The sequence below is a fragment of the Cherax quadricarinatus genome, chromosome 22 (genome assembly GCF_038502225.1).
Source record: "Cherax quadricarinatus isolate ZL_2023a chromosome 22, ASM3850222v1, whole genome shotgun sequence".
NCBI classification, from domain to species: domain Eukaryota; kingdom Metazoa; phylum Arthropoda; class Malacostraca; order Decapoda; family Parastacidae; genus Cherax; species Cherax quadricarinatus.
The window spans coordinates 20,779,672-20,802,726 of NC_091313.1; the positions used below are offsets into that span (position 1 = coordinate 20,779,672).

The 23,055-nt window shown below is 41.2% G+C and overlaps 1 protein-coding gene across 1 annotated transcript in view; it reads left to right on the forward strand.

The window, feature by feature from the left end:
- mor (SWI/SNF- related protein mor) overlaps positions 1-23,055 on the forward strand; it is a 139,812-nt gene that overhangs the window by 97,959 nt on the left and 18,798 nt on the right. Inside the window, exons 8-9 of the mRNA XM_053777954.2 lie at positions 15,183-15,379; positions 16,665-16,782. Of these exons, the coding sequence (XP_053633929.2) occupies positions 15,183-15,379; positions 16,665-16,782 (315 nt within the window). The remainder of the gene's footprint in view (positions 1-15,182; positions 15,380-16,664; positions 16,783-23,055) is intronic.

A 23,055-nucleotide genomic window follows, 5' to 3' on the forward strand; every position in this document is an offset into this window, starting at 1 on the left:
CATGCCACCGAAATGCCATGATGTCATTGGCAGCAAAGGCTTGCACCTCACCTCTGCAAGTGCCAGCGTCAAACCTTGGCATATGTTTACGATTACGACGCACTGTGCCACACACGTCTGTCAAGTTCACTCGCAAGAAATCACTGAGTAAGGGGCTTGTGTACCAGTTATCAGTAAATAACATATGCCCCTTACCAAGATATGGTTCCATCATTGTTCGAACCACATCACCAGAGATACCCAATAACTTCATGGTATCTCTCAAAGTATTACTGCCAGTGTACACAATGATATCCAAAACTAGACCACTTCTGCAATCACACAGTACAAATAGCTTTATACCAAAGCGTTTCCTCTTGCTTGGTATATATTGCTTGAATGAGAGTCTTCCTTTGAATAAAATCAAGGACTCATCAATAACAAGCTTCCTGAAGGGATAAAAATACATGCAGCATTTTTGTTTCAGATACATAAACACATTTCTGATCTTATATAACCTGTCGCTTCTGTCAGGCCTGGTTTTGTCTGAAAAGTGTAACATACGTAACAGTATCAGGAAACGATTGACACCTATAATGTCACTAAAACCTGGAGTTGAAATCAGGCGTTCTGTTGCCCAGTATGTGGTGACAGTGTGCTTATACACATGTGGCATAAGCATTATTGTGGCAAAAAACAGGTACATCTCTGCCGCAGTTGTCTCCTTCCACTTGTGTAGCCGTGATTTTGGTGAGAGAATTGTATTTGCCATGGTGTAATCACAGTATGTGTTTGTTTCCCTGACAATGATGTCCATCAGGGGTTCATCGAAGAATAACTCAAAGCAGTCCAGTTCACTGGCATTGTTCCCAAGTGGACAAGATGGCTTTATTCCACTTTGTGTTTCATCAAAGTCATGGGGACTGGGAACAAACTCGTCACCGTCCTGCCAATCCCAGATGCGGTCTGCTGGTGGGGTCTGGATATTGTACCGTGGTTGTGGCTGTGCAGGTTGTGGTTGTGCAGGTTGTGGTGGTACAGATTGTGGGAGTGTGGGGTAGGGTGAGGCTGGTTGTTGTGCAGAGTCAGCAGCGTGGGTAGTAGCGTGGCCCGCTGATGGTGCCACGTGGGCCGTGCCACCCTCACTATCACCACCACTGCCTGCTCCACCACTCACATCATTCATACCCATCGTTACAATATCGTCATCTTCACTATCAGGTCATGGTGTAGGGCCACGGGATGTGCTCCCAGAGTTTCTCCTTCCCCTTGGAACAACATATGAAACACTACCAGACCGCATGCTACGTCGTACATATTGCTGCTTCACTGGGGAATATTCACTCTCACTGTCACTAGAACTGCTTTCAATGACCTTGAAATCACTATCACTGCTAACATCTGGGTGTTGTACACGACCAAATAGTTTCCTCTTTCGTCCTGGTACAGGCGAACGTGAACAAGCCGGCCCAGCACCAGAGGTGGAAGGTTGTGGGTCATCTGGGCTTTCATCACTAATTATGTTATCCTGGGCACTTTTTCCGGTAACACTCACTTCAAAACCCTGGAATTCACTGTCACTGACATTTTCATCGCTGTTAGAGCTATCACTTGGGAACAAAAGACCTCCAATCCGCCGAGGAGTGAGGAACTTCTTACCGAGAGGCATGGTGAAAATGGACTAACAACATGGCGTTCCCACAATGCACCGCTGGGTCCCAGATTTTTTTCACAGGGTGCACACCGACCACTGAGACCCATTCTCTCTCATGTAGGCCTACCAGGCCTTTCCCACTTGATTTGAAGCCGCTAGAATTTGTGCGTATAAATATGTCAGAAACATTGTCTTGTAAGACGTATTTATACGTCGGAAACAGTCAAAGGGTTAAGAGACAGAAAAATGGACACCAGCAATCCTACCATCATGTAAAACAATTACAGGCTTTCGTTTTACACTCACTTGGCAGGAAGGTAGTACCTCTCTGGGCGGTTGCTGTCTACCAACCTACTACCTAGGACTCAACAGACTTATTTCCCTATAATTTTTGCACTCTCTTTTATCCCCTTTGCCTTTATGCAAAGGAACTATGCATGCTCTCTGCCAATCCCTAGGTACCTTACCCTCTTCCATACATTTATTAAATAATATCACTAACCACTCAAAAACTATATCCCCTCCTGCTTTTAACATTTCTGTTTTTATCCCATCAATCCCGGCTACCTTACCCCCCTTTCATTCTACCCACTGCCTCACGAACTTCCCCCACACTCACAACTGGCTCTTCCTCACTCCTATGAGATGTTATTCCTTCATGCCCTATACACGAAGTCACAGCTTCCCTATCTTCATCAACATTTAACAGTTCTTCAAAATATCCCCTCCATCTTCCCGATACCTCTAGCTCTCCATTTAATAACTCTCCTCTCTTATTTTTAACTGTCATATCCATTTGTTCCCTAAGCTTCCTCAACTTATTAATCTCACTCCAAAACCTTTTCTTATTTTCAACAAAATTTGTTAACATCTCACCCACTCTCTCACTTGCTCTCTTTTTACATTGCTTCACCACTCTCTTAACTTCTCTTTTTCTCTCCATGTACTCTTTCCTCCTTGCATCACTTCTACTTTGTAAAAACCTCTCATATGCTAACCTTTTCTCCCTTACTAATCTCTTTACCTCATCATTCCACCAATCGCTCTTCCCTCCCGCACCTACTTTCCTGTAACCACAAACTTCTACTGAACACTCTAACACTACATTCTTAAACCTACCCCATACATCTTTGACCCCATTGCCTGTACTCTCACTAGCCCATCTATCCTCCAATAGTTGTTTATATCTTACCCTAACTGTCTCCTCTTTTAGTTTATACACCTTTACCTCTCTGTTACTTGCTGCTTCTATTTTCCTTGTATTCCATCTACCTTTTACTCTCACTGTAGCAACAACTAGAAAGTGCTCTGATATATCTGTGGCCCCTCTATAAACATGTACATCCTGAAGTCTACTCAACAGTCTTTTATCTACCAATACATAGTCCAACAAATTACTGTCAATACGCCCTACATCATATTTTATATACTTATTTATCCTCTTTTTCTTAAAATAGGTATTATTTATAACTAAACCCCTTTCTATACAAAGTTCAATCAAAGGGCTCCCATTATCATTTATCCCTGGCACCCCAAACTTACGTACCACACCCTCTCTAAATGTTTCTCCTACTTTAGCATTTAGGCCCCCTACCACAATTACTCTCTCATTTGGTTCAAAGGTTCCTATACATTCGCTTAACATCTCCCAAAATCTCTCTCTCTCTCCTCTACACTCCTCTCTTCTCCAGGTGCATACACGCTTATTATGACCCACTTTTCACATCCGATCCTTATTTTAATCCACATAGTCCTTGAATTTACACATAATTATCAATGTATTGTTTACAAAACTTGTTTGCACAAACAAACATTACAAAAAATTATTTATTACTATTGTTCTATAATACAGTGGATCTTGGGTTATTGGCCGTAATCCGTTCCAGAAGGTTGGCTGATGACCGAAATGGCTGATAACCGTATTAATATTTCCCATAAGAATTAATGGAAATACAATTAATCCATTCCAAACAAAAGCATTCACAAAAAAAATAATTTTTTTAACAATTATGTAAGTATTACATACCATTATTGAAGGCTAATGCTGGCTTCTGGAAGATAGGGAGGAGGAAAGAGGGAGGAGTTAGTGTTTGGAAGGGATATCCCCCTCCTTAAAGACTTTAGGTAGCAAAGCCTTCTCTGGGGTTACTTACCTTCTCTGTTTTTTATTGCCACTAGGACCAGCTTGAGAGTCACTGGACCCCTGTTTCAAAATAACTGTCCAGAGTGCTCTGTTTCTGGCATCTCTTTAAGATATTCTTGAAGTGGGACAGGGTTTTGTCACTAAACATGTTGCAGATATGGCTTGTTTCAGCTTTGTCAGGGTGGTGTTTCTCTACAAAAGCTTGCACCCTAGTCCACATTGCACACACCTCTTTCATCTTTGAAGAAGGCACCTCCTTCACTCCGTCTTCCTCCTCCTCTGAAGCAAGTTCCTCAGCTGCAGTCTGTTGCTGTTCAAGTTGAAGCTCTTGCAGCTCTTCAGTGGTAAGCTCTTCCCTGTGGTCCTCCACTAACTCTTCCACATCCTCACCACTCACCTCCAACCCCAGAGCCTTCTCCAGTGCCACAATAGAGTCCACAGGGTCAGCAAGGTCAGGGTTAGGGTGAGCTTCAAACCCTTCAAAATCCCTCTCTTGAACACAATTTGGCCACAGTTTTCTCCAAGCAGAGTTCAAAGTCCTGGAAGTCACTCCCTCCCAAGCCTTACCTATAAGGCTAATGCAGTGAAAGATAATGAAGTGATTCCTCCAGAACTGTCTTAGGGTCAACTGAGTGTCCGAGGTCACTTCAAAGCACTTTTGAAACACTGCTTTTGTGTAGTTTTTTGAAGTTAGAAATGACCTGCTAGTCCATGGGCTGGAGGAGAGGAGTGGTGTTAGGAGGCAAGAACTTCACTGTGATGAAACTGAAGTCCCTAAACACTTAGTCTTCCAAGTTTGGAGAATGTGCAGGAGCATTGTCCAGTAACAGGAGGCACTTGAGTGGCAATTTCTTTTCTAGGCGGTATTTTTCCACACTTGGGCCAAACACATCATTAACCCACTCTTTGAAAATTTGCCTTGTGACCCATGCCTTATGATTAGCTTTCCACGTCACACACAATCTATTCTTCACGACATTGTTTTTCTTGAACGCTCTGGGATTTTCTGACTGATACACAAGTAAAGGCTTCACTTTGAAATCCCCACTAGCATTACCACAACAAAAGAGTAAGAGTAGGCTTGTGTCCTGGCAGTGCCTTTTCCTCCTGGGTAATGTAGGTCCTGTTTGGCATTTTCTTCCCAAACAGGCCTGTTTTGTCACAATTGAACACTTGCTGGGGTTCGAATCCTTCAGCCTTTACATAGTCCTGGAATTCGTGAACATACTTTTCACCTACACATTTGTCAGAACTTACAGCCTCACCATGCCTTACAACACTGTGTATGCCACTATGCTTCTTAAATCTGTCAAACCATCCTTTTGCTGGCCCTAAATTCACAAACTGCAGCACTTGTTCCAGGCATTTTCTTTGCAAGATCCTCATGCAACTGCTTTGCCTTCTCAAATAATCAACTCCACAGCACTGTGTCCCACAAATTCTTTTTCCTTAATCCACAATAATAATAACTTTTCCATCTCTTCCATTATTAGTGGCCTTTGTTTAGTTAGAAAAGTTATTCCTTTTGCAACATCTTTGATTTGTTCTTTCTTTGTCAGGATGGATGTAATTGTTGATTTATTCTTGCTGTACATCCTGGCAAGTTCCACTACCTTCATCCCACTCTCAAACTTTTCTGTCACTTCACGCTTAAATTCCATGGTGTTTCTCACTTTCTTTACCACAGGAGCTTTACTAGGAACTTTCTTTGGAGCCATGGTTACTTATTTCACAGTTGCACTGGAAGAAAAACCACTAAAAAAATGGTAAACAAGCGAAATGTTTGGATGTATGAGCAGAAGCTTCCTCAGCCACCGAGATACAAAGCCAAACTGAAGCACAAGCTGCCCCAGCCTGCGGATGGACGCGCTGAAAATGGCTGATAACTGGTGCTGAAAAACCCGCCGCTAACCGAGTTGGCCGATAACTGGGGGGCCTGGTGGCTAAAGCTCTCGCTTCACACACGGAGGGCCCGGGTTCGATTCCCGGCGGGTGGAAACATTTCGACACGTTTCCTTACACCTGTTGTCCTGTTCACCTAGCAGCAAATAGGTACCTGGGTGTTAGTCGACTGGTGTGGGTCGCATCCTGGGGGACAAGATTAAGGACCCCAATGGAAATAAATTAGACAGTCCTCAATGACGCACTGACTTTCTTGGGTTATCCTGGGTGGCTAACCCTCCGGGGTTAAAAATCTGAACGAAATCTTATCTTATCACTGTATATATACAAATGTAGTCACTGGACATGTACCTAGAAGTTCTATAGCTTGTGGAACTCTTTGAAACATGGTTTCATGCTCAATGGTGTTTTACACTCCTCACACACAAAACGAGTGTGTCTGCATTTTTGTGGGCTTTTTTTTTATGTGCACAGACAAACAAGTCGTCTGAGCAGTTTTCTTCATAGTGGTAGCAGACAGTTATGTTAGGTAGTTATCCTAGGTAAATGTGTCATCATTCCTTCCTACCTACTTTTCTTAGTCTTTATTCTTTCTCTCTTCATTCTTTCCTTCCTTCCTTCCTTTTGGTTTCTATAATATATATACAGATATAGTCACATATATAGTTTGTAGGTAGTAGGTTGGTAGACAGCAACCACCTAGGGAGGTACTACCGTCCTGCCAAGTGAGTGTAAAATCAGAGCCTGTAATTGTTTTACATGATGGTAAGATTGCTGGTGTCTTTTGTCTGTCTCATAAACATGCAAGATTACAGGTACGTCTTGCTACTTCTACTTACACTTAGGTCACACTACAAATACATGTACAAGCATATATATATACACACACACCCCTCTGGGTTTTCTATTTTCTATTTACACATACATGTACATGTTTGTTTATACACACACATCCGAGTTTTCTTTGATTTTATCTTAATGGGATGTCTGAATGTGCGTGGATGTTGTGCGAATGATAAGAAAGATATGATTGTGGATGCTTTGAATGAGAAGAAGCTGGATATCCTGGCTTTAACCCTTTCAGGGTCCGGACCCAAAATCTGAGACGTGTCCACAGGGTCCAAGAATTTAAAAAAAAAAAAATTCATATTTTTTCTTATGAAATGGTAGAGAATCATTTTCTGAAGGTAATAAAACAAAAAGTACGAAATTTGATGGAAAATTGATGAAATTATGCTCTCGTGAATTTTGACGTGTCGGAGATATTTACGCATCGGTGATTTTGATGAGTTTGACTCCCATTTTAGGTCAATTACATTATTCCAGTCGATCAAATTCTTAGCCATTTTGTTAGCATTACTTCTATTTTATCGATTGAGTACATGAAATCACCAAGTCAGCTGTTTCAACTACCCAATAAAGTGATTGGAAATTGGTAATTTGGACAATTTAACACAAAGTTCAAGATATTCCTATTTCAAAATAGGGTCCTGAATAAACAATGCAGGCATTCCTGGCACTAAATTAACATTTCCTCTGTTCATTAGTTACGTTTTCAGGCTTGTACAATTTGATTTTTTATTCACATAATAAATTTTTATTCAAACCAAAAATTGGAAGATTTACTGTTATGCAATATTGTAATAATTGTATAAATAATATCAGTGCATTTGTGAATGCACGTAAGACCCACCAGCTGACATCTATTGGATGAGTAATGTTTACTCTTGAACATTGGCAAAAATTTAACATTTCTGCTACTTTGAGCTCGGTTTCAAGCCATTTTCAGTACTAAAACCAGTCAAAATCGTCTCTATTTCTGCAATATATCTTCCATTCTATCAAATGAGATCAAGAAATCGAAATAAAACACCCCAAAGTCACTGTTTTAATTCAAAATTACGGTCTCGGTTTTTTCTCTCATTACGCACTGTGTGCTGCAGGATTTGTTTTATGTTGTTCACACTTACCACATAGATGTATTGTCTCATATCTAGGCCCAGATTTACCGCTCACAACTTACCTGAGTGAGCTGAGCTGATGGCGTAGAACTACGGTTTGGACCCAGAACTCAAAGCCGTAGAACTACGGCACGGACTCTGAAAGGGTTAAGTGAAACAAAGCTGAAGGGGGTGGGAGAGTTTCAGTGGAGAGAAGTAAATGGGATTAGGTCAGGGGTTTCAAATAGAGTTAGAGCTAAAGGAGGAGTAGCAATAATGTTGAAGGATAAGCTATGGCAGGAAAAGAGGGAGTATAAATGTATTAATTCAAGAATTATGTGGAGTAAAATAAAGGTTGGATGTGAAAAGTGGGTTATAGTAAGCGTATGTGCACTTGGAGAAGAGAGAAGTGTAGAGGAGAGAGAGACAGGTTTTGGGAATTGTTGAATGAGTGTGTAAGGAGTTTTGAACCAAGTGTGAGAGTACTTGTGGTTGGGGATTTCAATGCTAAAGTGGGTAAAAATGTTGTGGAGGGAGTAGTAGGTAAATTTGGGGTGCCAGGGGTAAATGAAAATGGGGAGCCTGTAATTGAGCTATGTGTAGAAAGAGGTTTGGTAATAAGTAATATATATTTTATGAAAAAGAGGATAAATAAATATACAAGGTATGATATAGTACGTAATGAAAGTAGTTTGTTAGATTATATATTGGTGGGTAAAAGGTTGATGGGTAGGCTTCAGGATGTACACGTTTATAGAGGGGCAACTGATATATCGGATCATTATTTAGTTGTAGCTACAGTTAGAGTAAGAGGTAGATGGGACAAGAGGAAAATGGCAACAACAAGTAAGAAAGTGGTGAAAGTGTATAAACTAAGGGAGGAAGAGGTTCGGGTGAGATATAAGCAACTATTGGCAGAAAGGTGGGCTAATGCAAATATGAATAGTGGAGGGGTTGAAGAGGGTTGGAATAGTTTTAAAAATGCAGTATTAGAATGTGGGACAGAAGTTTGTGGCTATAGGAGGGTGGGTGCAGGAGGAAAGAGTGATTGGTGGAATGATGAAAGTATAGGGTATGATTAGGTTAGGTAAGGTTCGTCAGGAAACAGGACAAATGTTTCCTGACGCGGGTCTTAGTCAGATGATGACCCGCCTTTGGAGCTTTTGGTCATCTGACCGAGGCCTTCCGCTGGCTTACCGGTCCACCCCTTTAAAAATTATGGTCATTTATAACCATTGTTATGTAAATTAGGGTATGATAAAAGAGAAAAGGGTAGCTTATGAGAGGTACGTATTTACAAAGCAGAAGTGTTATAAGAAGAGCAGAGTATATGGAGAGTAAGAGAAAGGTGAAGAGAGTGGTGAGAGAGTGTAAAAGGAGAGCAGATGATAGAGTGGGAGAGGCACTGTCAAGAAATTTTGATGAAAATAAGAAAAAAATTTGGAGTGAGATAAACAAGTTCAGAAAGCCATGGGAACAAATGGATTTGTCAGTTAAAAACAGAGTAGGGGAGTTAGTAGATGGGGAGATGGCAGTATTGGGTAGATGGCTAGAATATTTTGAGGAACTTTTAAATGTCAACAAGAAAGGGAGGTGGCAATTTCATGCACTGCTCAGGGAGGTATACCATCTTTTAGGAGTGAAGAAAAGCAGGATGTGAGTGTGAGGGAGGTGCATGAGGCATTACGTAGAATGAAAGGGGGTAAAACAGCTGGAACTGGCAGGATCATGACAGAAATGTTAAAAGCAGGGGGGGATATAGTGTTGGAGTGGTTGGTATTTTTGTTTAATAAATGTATGAAAGAGGGGAAGGTCCCTAGGATTGGCAGAGAGCATGTATAATTCCTTTATATAAAGGGAAGGGGGACAAAAGATATTGTAAATATAGAGGAATAAGTTTACTGAGTACTAGGAAAACTGTATGGTAGGGTTATTATTAAAAGAATTAGAGGCAAGACAGAATGTAGGATTGCAGATGAGCAAGGAGGTTTTAGAGTGGGTAGGGGATGTGTAGATCAGGTGTTGACATTGAAACATATATGTGAACAGTATTTAGATAAAGGTAGGGAAGTTTTCATTGCATTTATGGGTTTAGAAAAGGCATATGATTGAGTGGATAGGGGAGCAATGTGGCAGATGTTGCAAGTATATGAAATAGGTGGTAAGTTACTAAATGCTGTAAAGAGTTTTTATGAAGATAGTGAGGCTCAGGTTAGGGTGTGTACAAGAGAGGGAGACTACTTCCTGGTAAAAGTAGGTCTTAGACAGGGATGTGTAATGTCACCATGGTTGTTTAATATATTTATAGATGGGGTTGTAAAGGAAGTAAATGCTAGGGTGTTCGGGAGAGGGGTGGGATTAAATTACAGTGGACCCCCGCATACCGTTGGCATCACATAACGCTAAATCCGCATACCGCTACATTTTATCGCCAAGATTTTGCCTCGCATACCGCTAAAAAACCCGCTCAACGCTGTTCGTCCGAGACGCGTCTAATGTGCGCCCTTAGCCAGCCTCACATGTTCCGCCGGTGGCAATGTTTACCAGCCAGCCTCCGCGGTAACATCCAAGCATACAATCGGAACATTTCGTATTATTACAGTGTTTCTGGTGATTTTATCTGCAAAATAAGTGACCATGGGCCCCAAGAAAGCTTCTAGTGCCAACACTACAGCAATAAGGGTGAGAATTACTATAGAGATGAAGAAAGAGATCATTGAAAAGTATGAAAGTGGAGTGCGTGTCTCCGAGCTGGCCAGGTTGTATAGTAGACCCCAATCAACCATCGCTACTATTGTGGGCAACAAAAAGGCAATCAAGGAAGCTGTTCTTGCCAAAGGTTTAACTGTGTTTTCGAAACAGAGATCGCAAGTGATGGAAGATGTTGAGAGACTCTTATTGGTGTGGATAAATGAGAAACAGATAGCAGGAGATAGCATCTCTCAAGTGATCATAAGTGAAAAGGCTAGGAAGTTGCATCAGGATTTAATTAAAAAAATGCCTGCAACTAGTGACGATGTGAGTGAATTTAAGGCCAGCAAAGGTTGGTTTGAGAGATTTTAGAGGCCTAGTGGCATACAGTGTGATAAGGCATGGTGAGGCTGCCAGTTCAGACCACAAAGCAGCTGAAAAATATGTGCAGGAATTCAAGGAGTACATAGAAACTGAAGGACTGAAACCTGAACAAGTGTTTAATTGTGATGAAACAGGCCTGTTTTGGAAGAAAATGCCAAGCAGGACCTACATTACTCAGGAGGAAAAGGCACTCCCAGGACATAAGCCTATGAAAGACAGGCTTACTCTGTTGATGTGTTCCAATGCTACTGGTGATTGCAAAGTGAAGCCTTTATTAGTGTATCACTCTGAAACTCCCAGACCGTTCAGGCAAAAGAATGTCCTCAAGGAAAATTTGTGTGTGCTGTGGAGGGCAAACAGTAAGGCATGGGTCACTAGGGACTTTTTCTATGACTGGTTACACCATGCATTTGCCCCCAATGTGAAAGATTACCTAACTGAAAAGAAATTAGAACTTAAGTGCCTCCTGGTGTTAGACAATGCCCCTGGTCATCTTACAGACGTGGCAGAGCGACTTTATGGGGACATGAAATTCATTAAGGTGAAGTTTTTGCCTCCTAATACCACTCCTTTCCTGCAGCCCGTGGACCAGCAGGTTATTGCAAACTTCAAAAAACTGTACACAAAAGCTCTGTTTGAAAGGTGCTTTGTAGTGACCTCAGAAACTCAACTGACTCTAAGAGAGTTTTCGAGAGATCACTTTAATATCCTCAATTGTGTAAACCTTATAGGTAAGGCTTGGGAGGGAGTGACTAAGAGGACCTTGAACTCTGCTTGGAAGAAACTGTGGCCAGAATGTGTAGACCAAAGGGATTTTGAAGGGTTTCAGGATAACCCTGAGAATCCTATGCCAGTTGAGGAATCCATTATGGCATTGGGAAAGTCCTTGGGGTTGGAGGTTAGTGGGGATGATGTGGAAGAGTTGGTGGAGGAGGACAATGAAGAACTAACTACTGATGAGCTGATAGATCAACTTCAACAGCAAGAGGCCAGACCTGAGGAAACTGGTACGAAGGAGGGGAGAGAGAAATTGAAGAAGTTGCCTACTACAAAGATTAAGGAAATGTGTGCAAAGTGGCTTGAAGTGCAAACCTTCATGGATGAAAATCACCCTCACACAGCTATTGCAAGCCGTGTTGACATGTCAGCGGATGGATGTATGAAGGATAAGGCTAACCATAGAATTGATGGAGGAAAAAAGGTGAGTGGTGCATTGAGGTATATGTGGAGACAAAAAACATTATCTATGGAGGCAAAGAAGGGAATGTATGGAAGTATAGTGGTACCAATACACTTTTATGGGTGTGAAGCTTGGGTTGTAAATGCTGCAGCGAGGAGGTGGTTGGAGGCAGTGGAGATGTCCTGTCTAAGGGCAATGTGTGGTGTAAATATTATGCAGAGAATTCTGAGTGTGGAAATTGGGAGGTGTGGAGTTAATAAAAGTATTAGTCAGAGGGCTAAAGAGGGGTTGTTGAGGTGGTTTGGTCATTTATAGAGAATGGATCAAATTACAGTGGACCCCCGCATACCGTCGGCATCACATAACGTACAATCCGCATACCGCTCGGTTTTATCGCAAAAATTTTGCCTCGCATACCGCTCAAAAACCCGCTCTTCGTCCGAGACGCGTCCAATGTGCGCCCTTAGCCAGCCTCACATGTGCCGCCGGTGGCATTGTTTACCAGCCAGCCTCCGCGGTAACATCCAAGCATACAATCGGAACATTTCGTATTATTACAGTGTTTTTGGTGATTTTATCTACAAAATAAGTGACCATGGGCCCCAAGAAAGCTTCTAGTGCCAACCCTACAGCAATAAGGGTGAGAATTACTATAGAGATGAAGAAAGAGATCATTGATAAGTATGAAAGTGGAGTGCGTGTCGCCGACCTGGCCAGGTTGTACAAGAAACCCAAATCAACCATCGCTACTATTGTGGGCAACAGAAAGGCAATCAAGGAAGCTGTTCTTGCCAAAGGTTTAACTGTGTTTTCGAAACAGAGATCGCAAGTGATGGAAGATATTGAGAGACTCTTATTGGTGTGGATAAATGAAAAACAGCTAGCAGGAGATAGCGTCTCTCAAGCGATCATAAGCGAAAAGGCTAGGAAGTTGCATGAGGATTTAATTAAAAAAATTCCTGCAACTAGTGATGATGTGAGTGAATTTAAGGCCAGCAAAGGTTGGTTTGAGAGATTTAAGAAGCGTAGTGGCATACATAGTGTGATAAGGCATGGTGAGGCTGGCAGTTTGGACCAAAAAGCAGCTGAAAAATATGTGCAGGAATTCAAGGAGTACATAGACAATGAAGAATTGAAACCTGAACAAGTGTTTAATTGTGACACTGACAGTGTTGTGAAACACTTTAGGAATGTCATAAAGGAACGGGAGGTACAGGCCTCTATGGACAGATATGTTGTGCGACAGAGGTCCAGTGACTCTCAAGCTGGTCCTAGTGGCATTAAAAGAAGAAGGGAAGTAACCCTGAAAAAGGACTTGCCACCTCAAGTCCTAATGGAAGGGGATTCCCCTTCTAAACACTCACACCATCAACACTCTCCCCTCCTCCCATCCCATCAGTCATCACCAGATCTTCAATAAAGGTAAGTGTCATGTAACTGTGCATGTCTTCTTCAGTTTGTGTGTATTAAAATTAATATTTCATGTGTTAAAATTTTTTTTTTCAATACTTTTGGGTGTCTTGCACGGATTAATTTGATTTCCATTATTTCTTATGGGGAAAATTAACTTGACTAATGATAATTTTGACTAACGATGAGCTCTCAGGAACGGATTAATAGCGTTAGTCGAGGGTCCACTGTACAGTAATTGCAAATTTTTAGTGGATCCTTTGATATTGTAGTAGTAGCTAACATTCAGAACTCAGCAAGAAATAGAAATCTTCTTTCAACAAACCGGCCGTATTCCACCGAGGCAGGGGTGGCCCAAAAAGGAAAACAAAAGTATCTTTAACTTTAGTAATGTATGCAGAAGGGATTACTAGCCCCTTGCTCTCAGCATTTTAGTCGCCTCTTACGACATGCATGACTTAGAGGAAGAATTCTGTTCCACTTCCCCATGGAGATAAGAGGAAATAAACAAGAACAAGAACTAGTAAGAAAATAGAAAAAAACCCAGAGGGGTGTGTGTATATACAGTAGACCCCCGGTTAACGATATTTTTTCACTCCAGAAGTATGTTCAGGTGCCAGTACTGACCGAATTTGTTCCCATAAGGAATGTTGTGAATTAGATTAGTCCATTTCAGACCCCCAAACATACACGTACAAACGCACTTACATAAATACACTTACATAATTGGTCGCATTCGGAGGTGATCGTTATGCGGGGGTCCACTGTATATGCTTGTACATGCATGTGTAGTGTGACCTAAGTGTAAGTAGAAGTAGCAAGATGTACCTGAAATCTTGCATGTTTCTTTTTCTTTCAACAAACCAGCTGTATCCCACCGAAGCAAGGTGGCGCAGAAAGAAAAACAAAAATTTCTCTTTTCAACTTTAGTAATGTATACAGGATAAGGGGTTACTAGCCCCTTGCTCCCAGCATTTTAGTTGCCTCTTACGACACACATGGCTTACAGAGGAATAATTCTTTTCCCCTTCCCCATAGAGATAAGAGGAAACTAGCAATACTACCATCATGTAAAACAATTACAGGCTTGTGATGAATGGTTTTGAAAACTGACAAGTAGAAGAATTGAGACACTTATGCAACATATGGGAATCTTTAGTGAAGAAACGTTTTGCTACACAGTGGCTTCATCAGTCCATTACAGAGCAGGAAGGTATAAGGAGAGGAGGAGTTTGAGGTAATCAGTCCCTCAGCCTGGAATCAATGTGTTCAGTCCATCACCCTTTTAAGAAGTACAGCATAGGACCAGAGAGGTGGCTTATGTACTTCAGTCAGGTGAGTTGAAGGAGGAGGTGGGATCACAGTGGGACCATCCACTAGTGATACAAAGAATTCTTCACAACCTGTCCAACCTTTGGATGAAGACCTACTTACACTAGTGGATGGTCCCACTGTGATCCCGCCGCCGCCTGCTTCGACTCACCTGACTGCAGTACATAAGCCACCTCTCTGGCCCTATGCTGTACTTCTTACAAGAGTGATGGACTGAACACATCGATTCCAGGCTGAGGGGCTGATTACCTCAAACTCCTCCTCCTCTTATACCTTCATGCTTTGTAATGGACTGATGAAGCCACCGTGTGCCTAAATGTTTATTCAATAACAATTCCCATGTGTTGCACAAGCATCTCAATTCTTAAATTACAGGTTTTACACTCACTTGGCAGGATGCTAGCACCTCCCCGGGCAGTTCCTATCTATCAACCTACTACCTAGGAGAAATAGAAAATGTTACAGTATTTAGGAAGTACTTGGTTGTCTCAGGTTTAAATATAGAAGGTGAAAGCATTTTAATAACATGTTGAAGTTTTATTTTTTTTTATGTTGGTTATATTTCAGCCTATTCCTGACAGCGAGGACACTGCCACTGACCAGACCCACCACATCATTGTGCCAAGCTATGCAGCTTGGTTTGACTACAATGCCATTCATGCTATTGAGAAGAGAGGCCTTCCAGAATTTTTCAATGGCAAAAACAAGTCAAAAACGCCTGAAATTTATCTAGCATACAGAAACTTCATGATAGATACTTACAGGTTAGTCACATTTAATATTAAGATATGAAGGATAATTATACTTAACCCTTTCAGGGTCCAGAGGCCAAATTTCAAAGTGTGCACCAGTGTCCAAGAATTTTCAAAAAATTTTGTTATTTTTTCTTATGAAATGGTAGAGAATCTCTTTTTGAAGGTAATAAAACAAAAAGTACGAAATTTAATGGAAAATTGACGAAATTATGCTCTCGCGAGTTTTGATGTGTCAGCGATATTTACGCATCGGTGATTTTGCCGACTTTGACTCCCATTTTAGGCCAGTTACGTTATTCCAGTCAACCAAATTCTTAGCTATTTCACTAGTATTACTTCTATCGATTGAGCACAAGAATTTGCCAAGTCAACTGTTTCAACTACAAAATAAAGTGATTGGAAATTGGTAATATGGCCAATTTAATGCAAAGTTCAAAATACTCCAATTTCAAAATAGGGTCCAGAATAAACAATGCAGTCATTCCTGGCACTAAACTAACATTTCCTCTGTTCATTAGTTACGTTTTCAGGCTTTCCTAATCAATACTATTTTGATTTTTTATTCACATAATGAATTTTTATTCACACCAAAAATAGAAGATTTACTGTTATGCAATATTGTAATAATTGTATAAATAATATCACCACATTTGTGAACGTATATTAGACCCACCAACAGGCGTGTATTAGACATGTGAGGTCATTTGTTTACTCTCGAACATCGGCAAAAATTTAACATTACCGCTATTTTGAGCTCAGTTTCAAGCCATTTTCAACACTAAAACCAATCAAAATCATCTCTATGAATAAAATATGTCATTATGTGGACAGCATTGGGGTCGCAAGAGTGGTTGCGCATTCTCGCTATGAAAATGTCAGAGGTGTTATAAGAGAAAACAGAGTTTGTGAGGCTGAATTAGATCTGGTGTACATACGACATTTACATGCCTTAGAAAATGAGACCAAGAAATTGCAGATACAACTGTAAAAAACATAAAAACACTGCAAAGTCGCTGTTTTAATTGAAAATTACGGTCTCAATTTTTTTCTCATTATGCACTATATGCTGCAGGATTTGTTTTGTGTGGTGCACACATACCACGTAGATGTATTCTCTCATATCTAGGCCAAAATTTACCGCTCACAGCTTACCAGAGTGAGCTGAGCTCATGATGTAGATCTACGGTTTGGATCCTCAACGTAAAGCTGTAGATCTACAGCACGGACCCTCAAAGGGTTAATTATAACTGTATTATGATGGAAAAATTTGTATTTCACACTTTGTATTTTTCAGACTAAATCCAACAGAATACTTGACATCCACTGCATGCCGCCGTAACCTTGCTGGAGATGTGTGTGCTGTGATGCGTGTACACGCATTTCTTGAACAGTGGGGGCTCATTAATTACCAGGTAATCTGATCCAGAGAGCAATAATAGTGTAATTATTTTTAAACCTTGTAACAATTCATGAGGAGTACAGTTATTTTACAGCCAGGCAACATCTTTTGAAAGACTAGTGTTGAGGCATTCGTTTCCTGTAATACTGATGTGTGTGGAAAAAGTGCCTCTCCTTTCTCATGAGACAACCTTGTATTTAAACCATTCTCTTTTGCAGTGTCGAGTCAGTTTCTAAATGATCTAAAGAACAAAAAATATTTATTAGTTATTCTAGGTTATATTAGTCATAACTATTTAACTTTCCTCTAAACTTGCATACTGGTTAACTACCAATAAAATATTACATAAATGGGCAGTTAACGTCAGGCAGCACTTTCAAATAACTGTACGGGTGTGGTTAGAACCCATGGCAAGTGAGTTGTAAAACTCCAGGCCAATGCATAAGCCACTGGGTCAGCTGGCCACAATAAGATTCATCCAACTAGGTATAGTTCTAACCCCACCTGTACTGTGGTTTGTTTGCAGTCATGTTACACTTCTTAATTCATTTGCAAAGAGTGCAGGTACTTCCATCCAGTAATGTGTAAAACTTCAACGCAGTCCAGAGAATGTTATGACTTGAGCTGCCCAGACCATCATGTAAAAGGAACGCGACACTACAGAGTTAGCAGAGAAAGGGAAATTGAACAGCATTCTTCTTTAGACAAAAAGAGAAAAGATCAAAACAAAGGAAGAGACAAACAGGGGCAATGGTACAGAGAGGACAAGTGGGCAGTAAAATGGGACATACCAAACCAGGCATCAGCCCATCAAGGCCAAATAAGCAAACAAATGTGAAGCCAGTACTGGAGTAACCAGGGGACATACCAGGTAGTACACCACCAGTGGTACTAATGAAACACAAAGCGAGACAAAACATCCCACTTGGTAATTCCTGCTTCATATTTCCAAATATACAGGGTTTGAAATCAAATAAAAATGACATAGTTAACTATGTCAGTGGGCTCCTAACAGAAGCAAATGCCATGTTCGGAGCATTTACAGAAACACACACAAGGGATGTTTTGGACTGGGAGATAAAGATAGAATACTACAACATGTATAGATGTGATAAAATCAATAGTCACAGGGAGGAGTAGGAATCTATGTAAAGAATACTTTCTGTTGCACAGAAGTGCTGAATTCTACGAATGATATAGTAGAAATTCTAGGCATTAAAGTTGAAAATAGGAATTTGGTAATTATCCTAGTATACAAACCACCATCAGCAACTGCTGAGGAATTCACAGATCAGTTAAGTAAGATAGATAGCTATCTGGATAGACTAGAAAATTCTACACCAAATATTTTGCTCCTTGGAGATTTTAATCTCCCTCATGTAAAATGAAAGATGGCACAATGCAATGTTATACCAGAAATATCTCTGGGAAACACCCTGGCTCAACAGGCACACACCAGGGAACTAATGAGGCTTTGTGAAAAGTACTCTTTAAACCAGCAGATAATTGATCCCTCCAGAAATGAAAATACCCTGAATTTGATATTCAAGAACAACAAGGAACTAATCAGAGACATAACAATTTCCAAAACTATTTACTCTGATCATAACATCATAGAGGTTCAGACTAGTATTAACTTGGGTAGTAAACTGCATCACTAAAGTTAGAGACGGGATGTTCAGTAAGTTTAATTTTAACAACCATAGAATTGACTGGGGAAAAAATAAACCAAGAGCTATCAGATATATCCTGGGAATCAGACATGAGCAACCTAAATCACCACCAGTGCCTAGAGAAGCTGAATACAGAAGCATACAAAGTATGTATGAAACATGTACCATTGAGGAAACCCAGAAGAAGATCAGATATAGAGAGAGAGCATAGAAGATGGTACAGAAGAAGAAAATGGGTTACTGAACTGCTTAAAAGCACAAATATGCTACAACAGAGGAAATATAGACTTAGCAGAGAGATCACTGAATTAGAGCAAAAACTTAGGATGTCATACCTCACAGAAAAAGTACAAAGGGAACAAAGGGTCATACAGGATATTGCAAAAAAAAAAAAAATATTTCTATTCCTAGGCAAAATCCAAGCTAAGAACTACCTGTAGAATTGGACCACTACTGAGAGGAGACTCGTATACTGACGACGAACAGGAAATGAGTGAAATCCTAAAAGAACAGTATGAGTCAGTGTTCAGCAGCCCACTAAATGACAGCAAGGTAGAAAATGCAGAAATATTTTTCACTCCAGAAGAAGGTCGCACAGACCAACTAACTGACATTAGTACAAATCCCATAGATTTTGAAAAAGAAATGGAAAACATGCCCACTCACTCAGCACCTGGACCAGATTCATGGAATGCTCTATTTATAAAGAAGTGCAAAGTACCACTAGCACGAGCCCTCAGTATTCTTTGGAGAAAGAGCTTAGATCTAGGTGAAATACCGGAGGCCTTAAAGAGTGCAGACATAGCTCCTTTGCATTAGGGAGGTAGTAGAGCACTAGCTAAAAATTACAGATCAGTAGCCCTAACCTCCCACATCATAAAAATCTTTGAAAGAGTGATGAGACGGCAGTTTACAAATTTCATGGACCAGCACAACCAACATAACCCGAACCAGCATGGTTTTAGAGCAGGACGACCATGTCTGTCACAGCTGCTGAACCATTATGACAGAATTACGGAGGCACTGGAAGACGACCAAAACGCAGATGTGATTTACACAGATTTTGCAAAGGCATTTGACAAATGCGATTGTGGAGTGATAGCACACAAAATGAAGGCCATGGGCCTTACGGGGAAGGTAGGCAGATGGATTTTCGGTTTCCTAACACACAACACAAAAAGTAGTAGTGAACAGGGCAAGATCCAGCATCAGCGAGGTCGAAAGCTCAGTGCCCCAAGGCACTGTCCTGGCACCTCTGCTGTTCCTCATCCTCATAGCAGACATAGACAAAAACACCCTGCACACTTTTGTATCATCATTTGCAGATGACACTAAAATAAGCATGAAAGTCAGTACGGTAGAGGACACTGAAAAAGTACAGGAAGACATAAACAGGGTTTTCTAGTAGGCAGTGGAGAACAACATGACGTTCAGTGGTAATAAGTTCCAGCTGCTTAGGTATGGAAAGAATGAAGAACTCAAAAGGAGCACTATATACAAAACTCAAGGGGGTCACCAAATAGAACGTAAGGAACATGTAAAAGGCCTAGGAATAATTATGTCAGCGGATCTTTCTTTTAAAGACCTTAACAAGACAAAGATCACGACAGCCAGGAATATGATGGGGTGGGTATTGAGAACTTTCAGAACAAGGGAAATAATGCTGATGGTGACACTCTTCAAATTGCTAGTGCTCCCTCACTTGGAATATTGCTCAGTGCTGACGGCCCTGTTCAAGGCAGGAGAAATGTCGGAGCTGGAACAAATACAGAGATTGTTTACAGCTCACATTGAGCCAGTAAAGCACCTAAACTACTGGGAACGCCTGCAAGTCTTGAACATGTACTCATTGGAGCGGAGGAGAGAGAGGTACATGATAATATATACCTGGAAGGTACTCGAGGGCTTGGTCCCAAATCTGCAAACTGCCATAACAACATACTGGAGTGAGAGATATGGGAGGAAGTGTAAAATAAACCCATTGAGGAGCAGGGGTGCAGTGGGGACAATAAGGGAACACTGTATCAACATCTGGGGTCCCAGACTTTTCAAAATCGTACCAGAAGATATCAGAAACACTGCTGGAACAAGTGTAGAAACTTTCATGAGGAAACTAGACAAGTTTCTTCACCAGGTGCCAGATCAACCAGGCTGTGATGGATATGTGGGGCAGCGGGCTTCCAGCAGCAACAGCCTGGTTGACCAGGCAAGCACCAGACAAGCCTGGCCCATGGCCGGGCTCAAAGAGTAGATAAACTCTCGAAATTCTTCAAAGGTATATAAGATATCACCCATTTACTGATTTCAACTATCTAATAAAGTGGTCAGAAATTGGCAATTTTGCCAATTTCACACAAATTTCAAATGATGCCAATTTCCAAATAGGGTTCAGAATAAACCAGACAGACATTCCTGGCACTAAAATAACATTTTCTCTGTTCATTAGTCATGTCCCCAGGCCCTTCTTACATTTCTTTTGCTTTCCACTTTGAATTTTTATTCTCGCAAAAAAATAGAAGATTTACTGTTATGCAGACTACTGTATTAATGTAGAAATGGTATAAATAATATCAGCGCACTTGTGAAAGAATATCAGACTCACCAGTTGACGTGTATTGGACGCATGGCATGATTTGTTTACTTTTGAACTTTGGCAAAAATTGAACATTTCTGCTACTTTGAGCTCAATATCAAGGTACTTTTCTTTGTGAAACCAATCAAAATCATCTCAATTTCTGTAATATGTCTTCCATTATATAAAATGAGACCAGGAAAACTAGAATAAAACCATAAATAGCATACGAAAATACACTGCAAAATCTCTGTTTTAACCCTTTGACTGTTTCAGGCCCCTCTCTGAAACTGTCATTCTATGTCGCCAAATATTCAAAAAAAAAAAAAAAATATTTTTTCTTATGAAAATGTTAAGATTATTTTTCTGAGTGTTTTAGTCCAAAAAAAAAAATTTTTGCCATCGGTACTTACCGAGATATAGAGCCGTGAAGTTTGCAGAAAATGAGCCGCGTATGGCAACAGCGGCGACTGCCGCTCACCCGGTAAACTTTAGTTTACTTGTAATTGAAGGTTTTTTGTTTTTTTCACTATTTTATTTTTTCACATAACTTATGTGGCCTATGAGACCAAAGTAAGGTGCAATGTATATATATACACTAGTTGTATACAACACAATAAGCACACAAACATAATTATCAATATATTGTTTACAAAACTTGTTTACAAAAACAAACAAACAATCATCCTCCTCCTCCTCCTCCTCCTTCTCATCCTCCTTCTCCTCCTCCTCCTTCTCCTTCTCCTCCTCCTCCTCCTCCTCCTTCTCCTCCTTCTCCTTCTCCTCCTCCTCCTCCTCCTTCTCCTCCTCCTCCTTCTCCTCCTCCTTCTCCTCCTCCTCCTCCTCCTCCTCCTCCTCCTCCTTCTCCTCCTTCTCCTCCTCCTTCTCCTCCTCCTTCTTCTCCTCCTCCTTCTCCTTCTTCTCCTTCTTCTCCTTCTCCTCCTCCTCCTCCTCCTCCTCCTCCTCCTCCTCCTCCTCCTCCTCCTCCTCCTCCTCCTCCTCCTGCTCCTCCTCCTCCTTCTCCTCCTCCTCCTCCTCCTCCTCCTCCTCCTCCTCCTCCTCCTCCTCCTCCTCCTCCTCCTCCTCCTCCTCCTCCTTCTCCTTCTCCTCCTCCTCCTCCTCCTCCTCCTCCTCCTCCTCCTCCTCCTCCTCCTCCTCCTGTCTTGTGTGCGAGTGTGTGGCTTATAATTGTTTTGAGTCAGAAGTCGGCAGCTGTCAAAGTGACATATTGTCTCATTAGTCACTACCCCTACCGCCTGTCAAAACAATGGGGTCGGATGCTGCTTCCCCTCCTCCATTCTATCTAATTATCTTTCTCCCTCATTCTATATCTTTCAATCTGTCTCTCTTTCTATCTGTCTGCCTATCTCTGTCTCACAGGTACACATAAATACAAGTATACATAGTGTAAATTACCTAGGATAACCCAAGAAATCCAGACAAAGTGCTATACTCTGCTTGAAGATGTGAGTAAACGTGATGACACAGTCTTGTGGCTCTCTCTGAGACAGAGAGCTAGATGGACAGACAGGGAGCTTGACAGACAGACAAATAGACAGACAGAAATGTTTGTGTACCAGCAAAAACAAAGGGAGGGGGATGGTCATGTAATATTACCCTCCTTTACGCTCATCAAAGTCAGCTCTTATCAGATGTTATCTCCCCTTATCTTGTCACTGTCATGGGGTGGACTTTTTTTTTTCTTGCTTCAAGGGAACAATATTATTACATCTTCTTCTTCCTCCTCCTCCTCCTCCTCTTCTCCTCCTCCTCCTCCTCCTCCTCCTCCTCCTCCTCCTCCTCCTCCTCCTCTCTCCTCTTCCTTCCCTCCTCCTCCTCCTCCTCCTCCTCCTCTTCCTCCCCTCCTCCCCCTCCTCCTCCTCCATTGCTTTTGGTCTCAAACTCCTCCAAATCATGAAATTGATCTTCACTGACACTTCCATCTGTGTTAGAGCATCACTTGGGAAGAGAAGAGTCCCAGATTTGCTGGGGAATCACATATTTCTTACCGCTAGACATGCTGAAAAATGACAACTGAAAT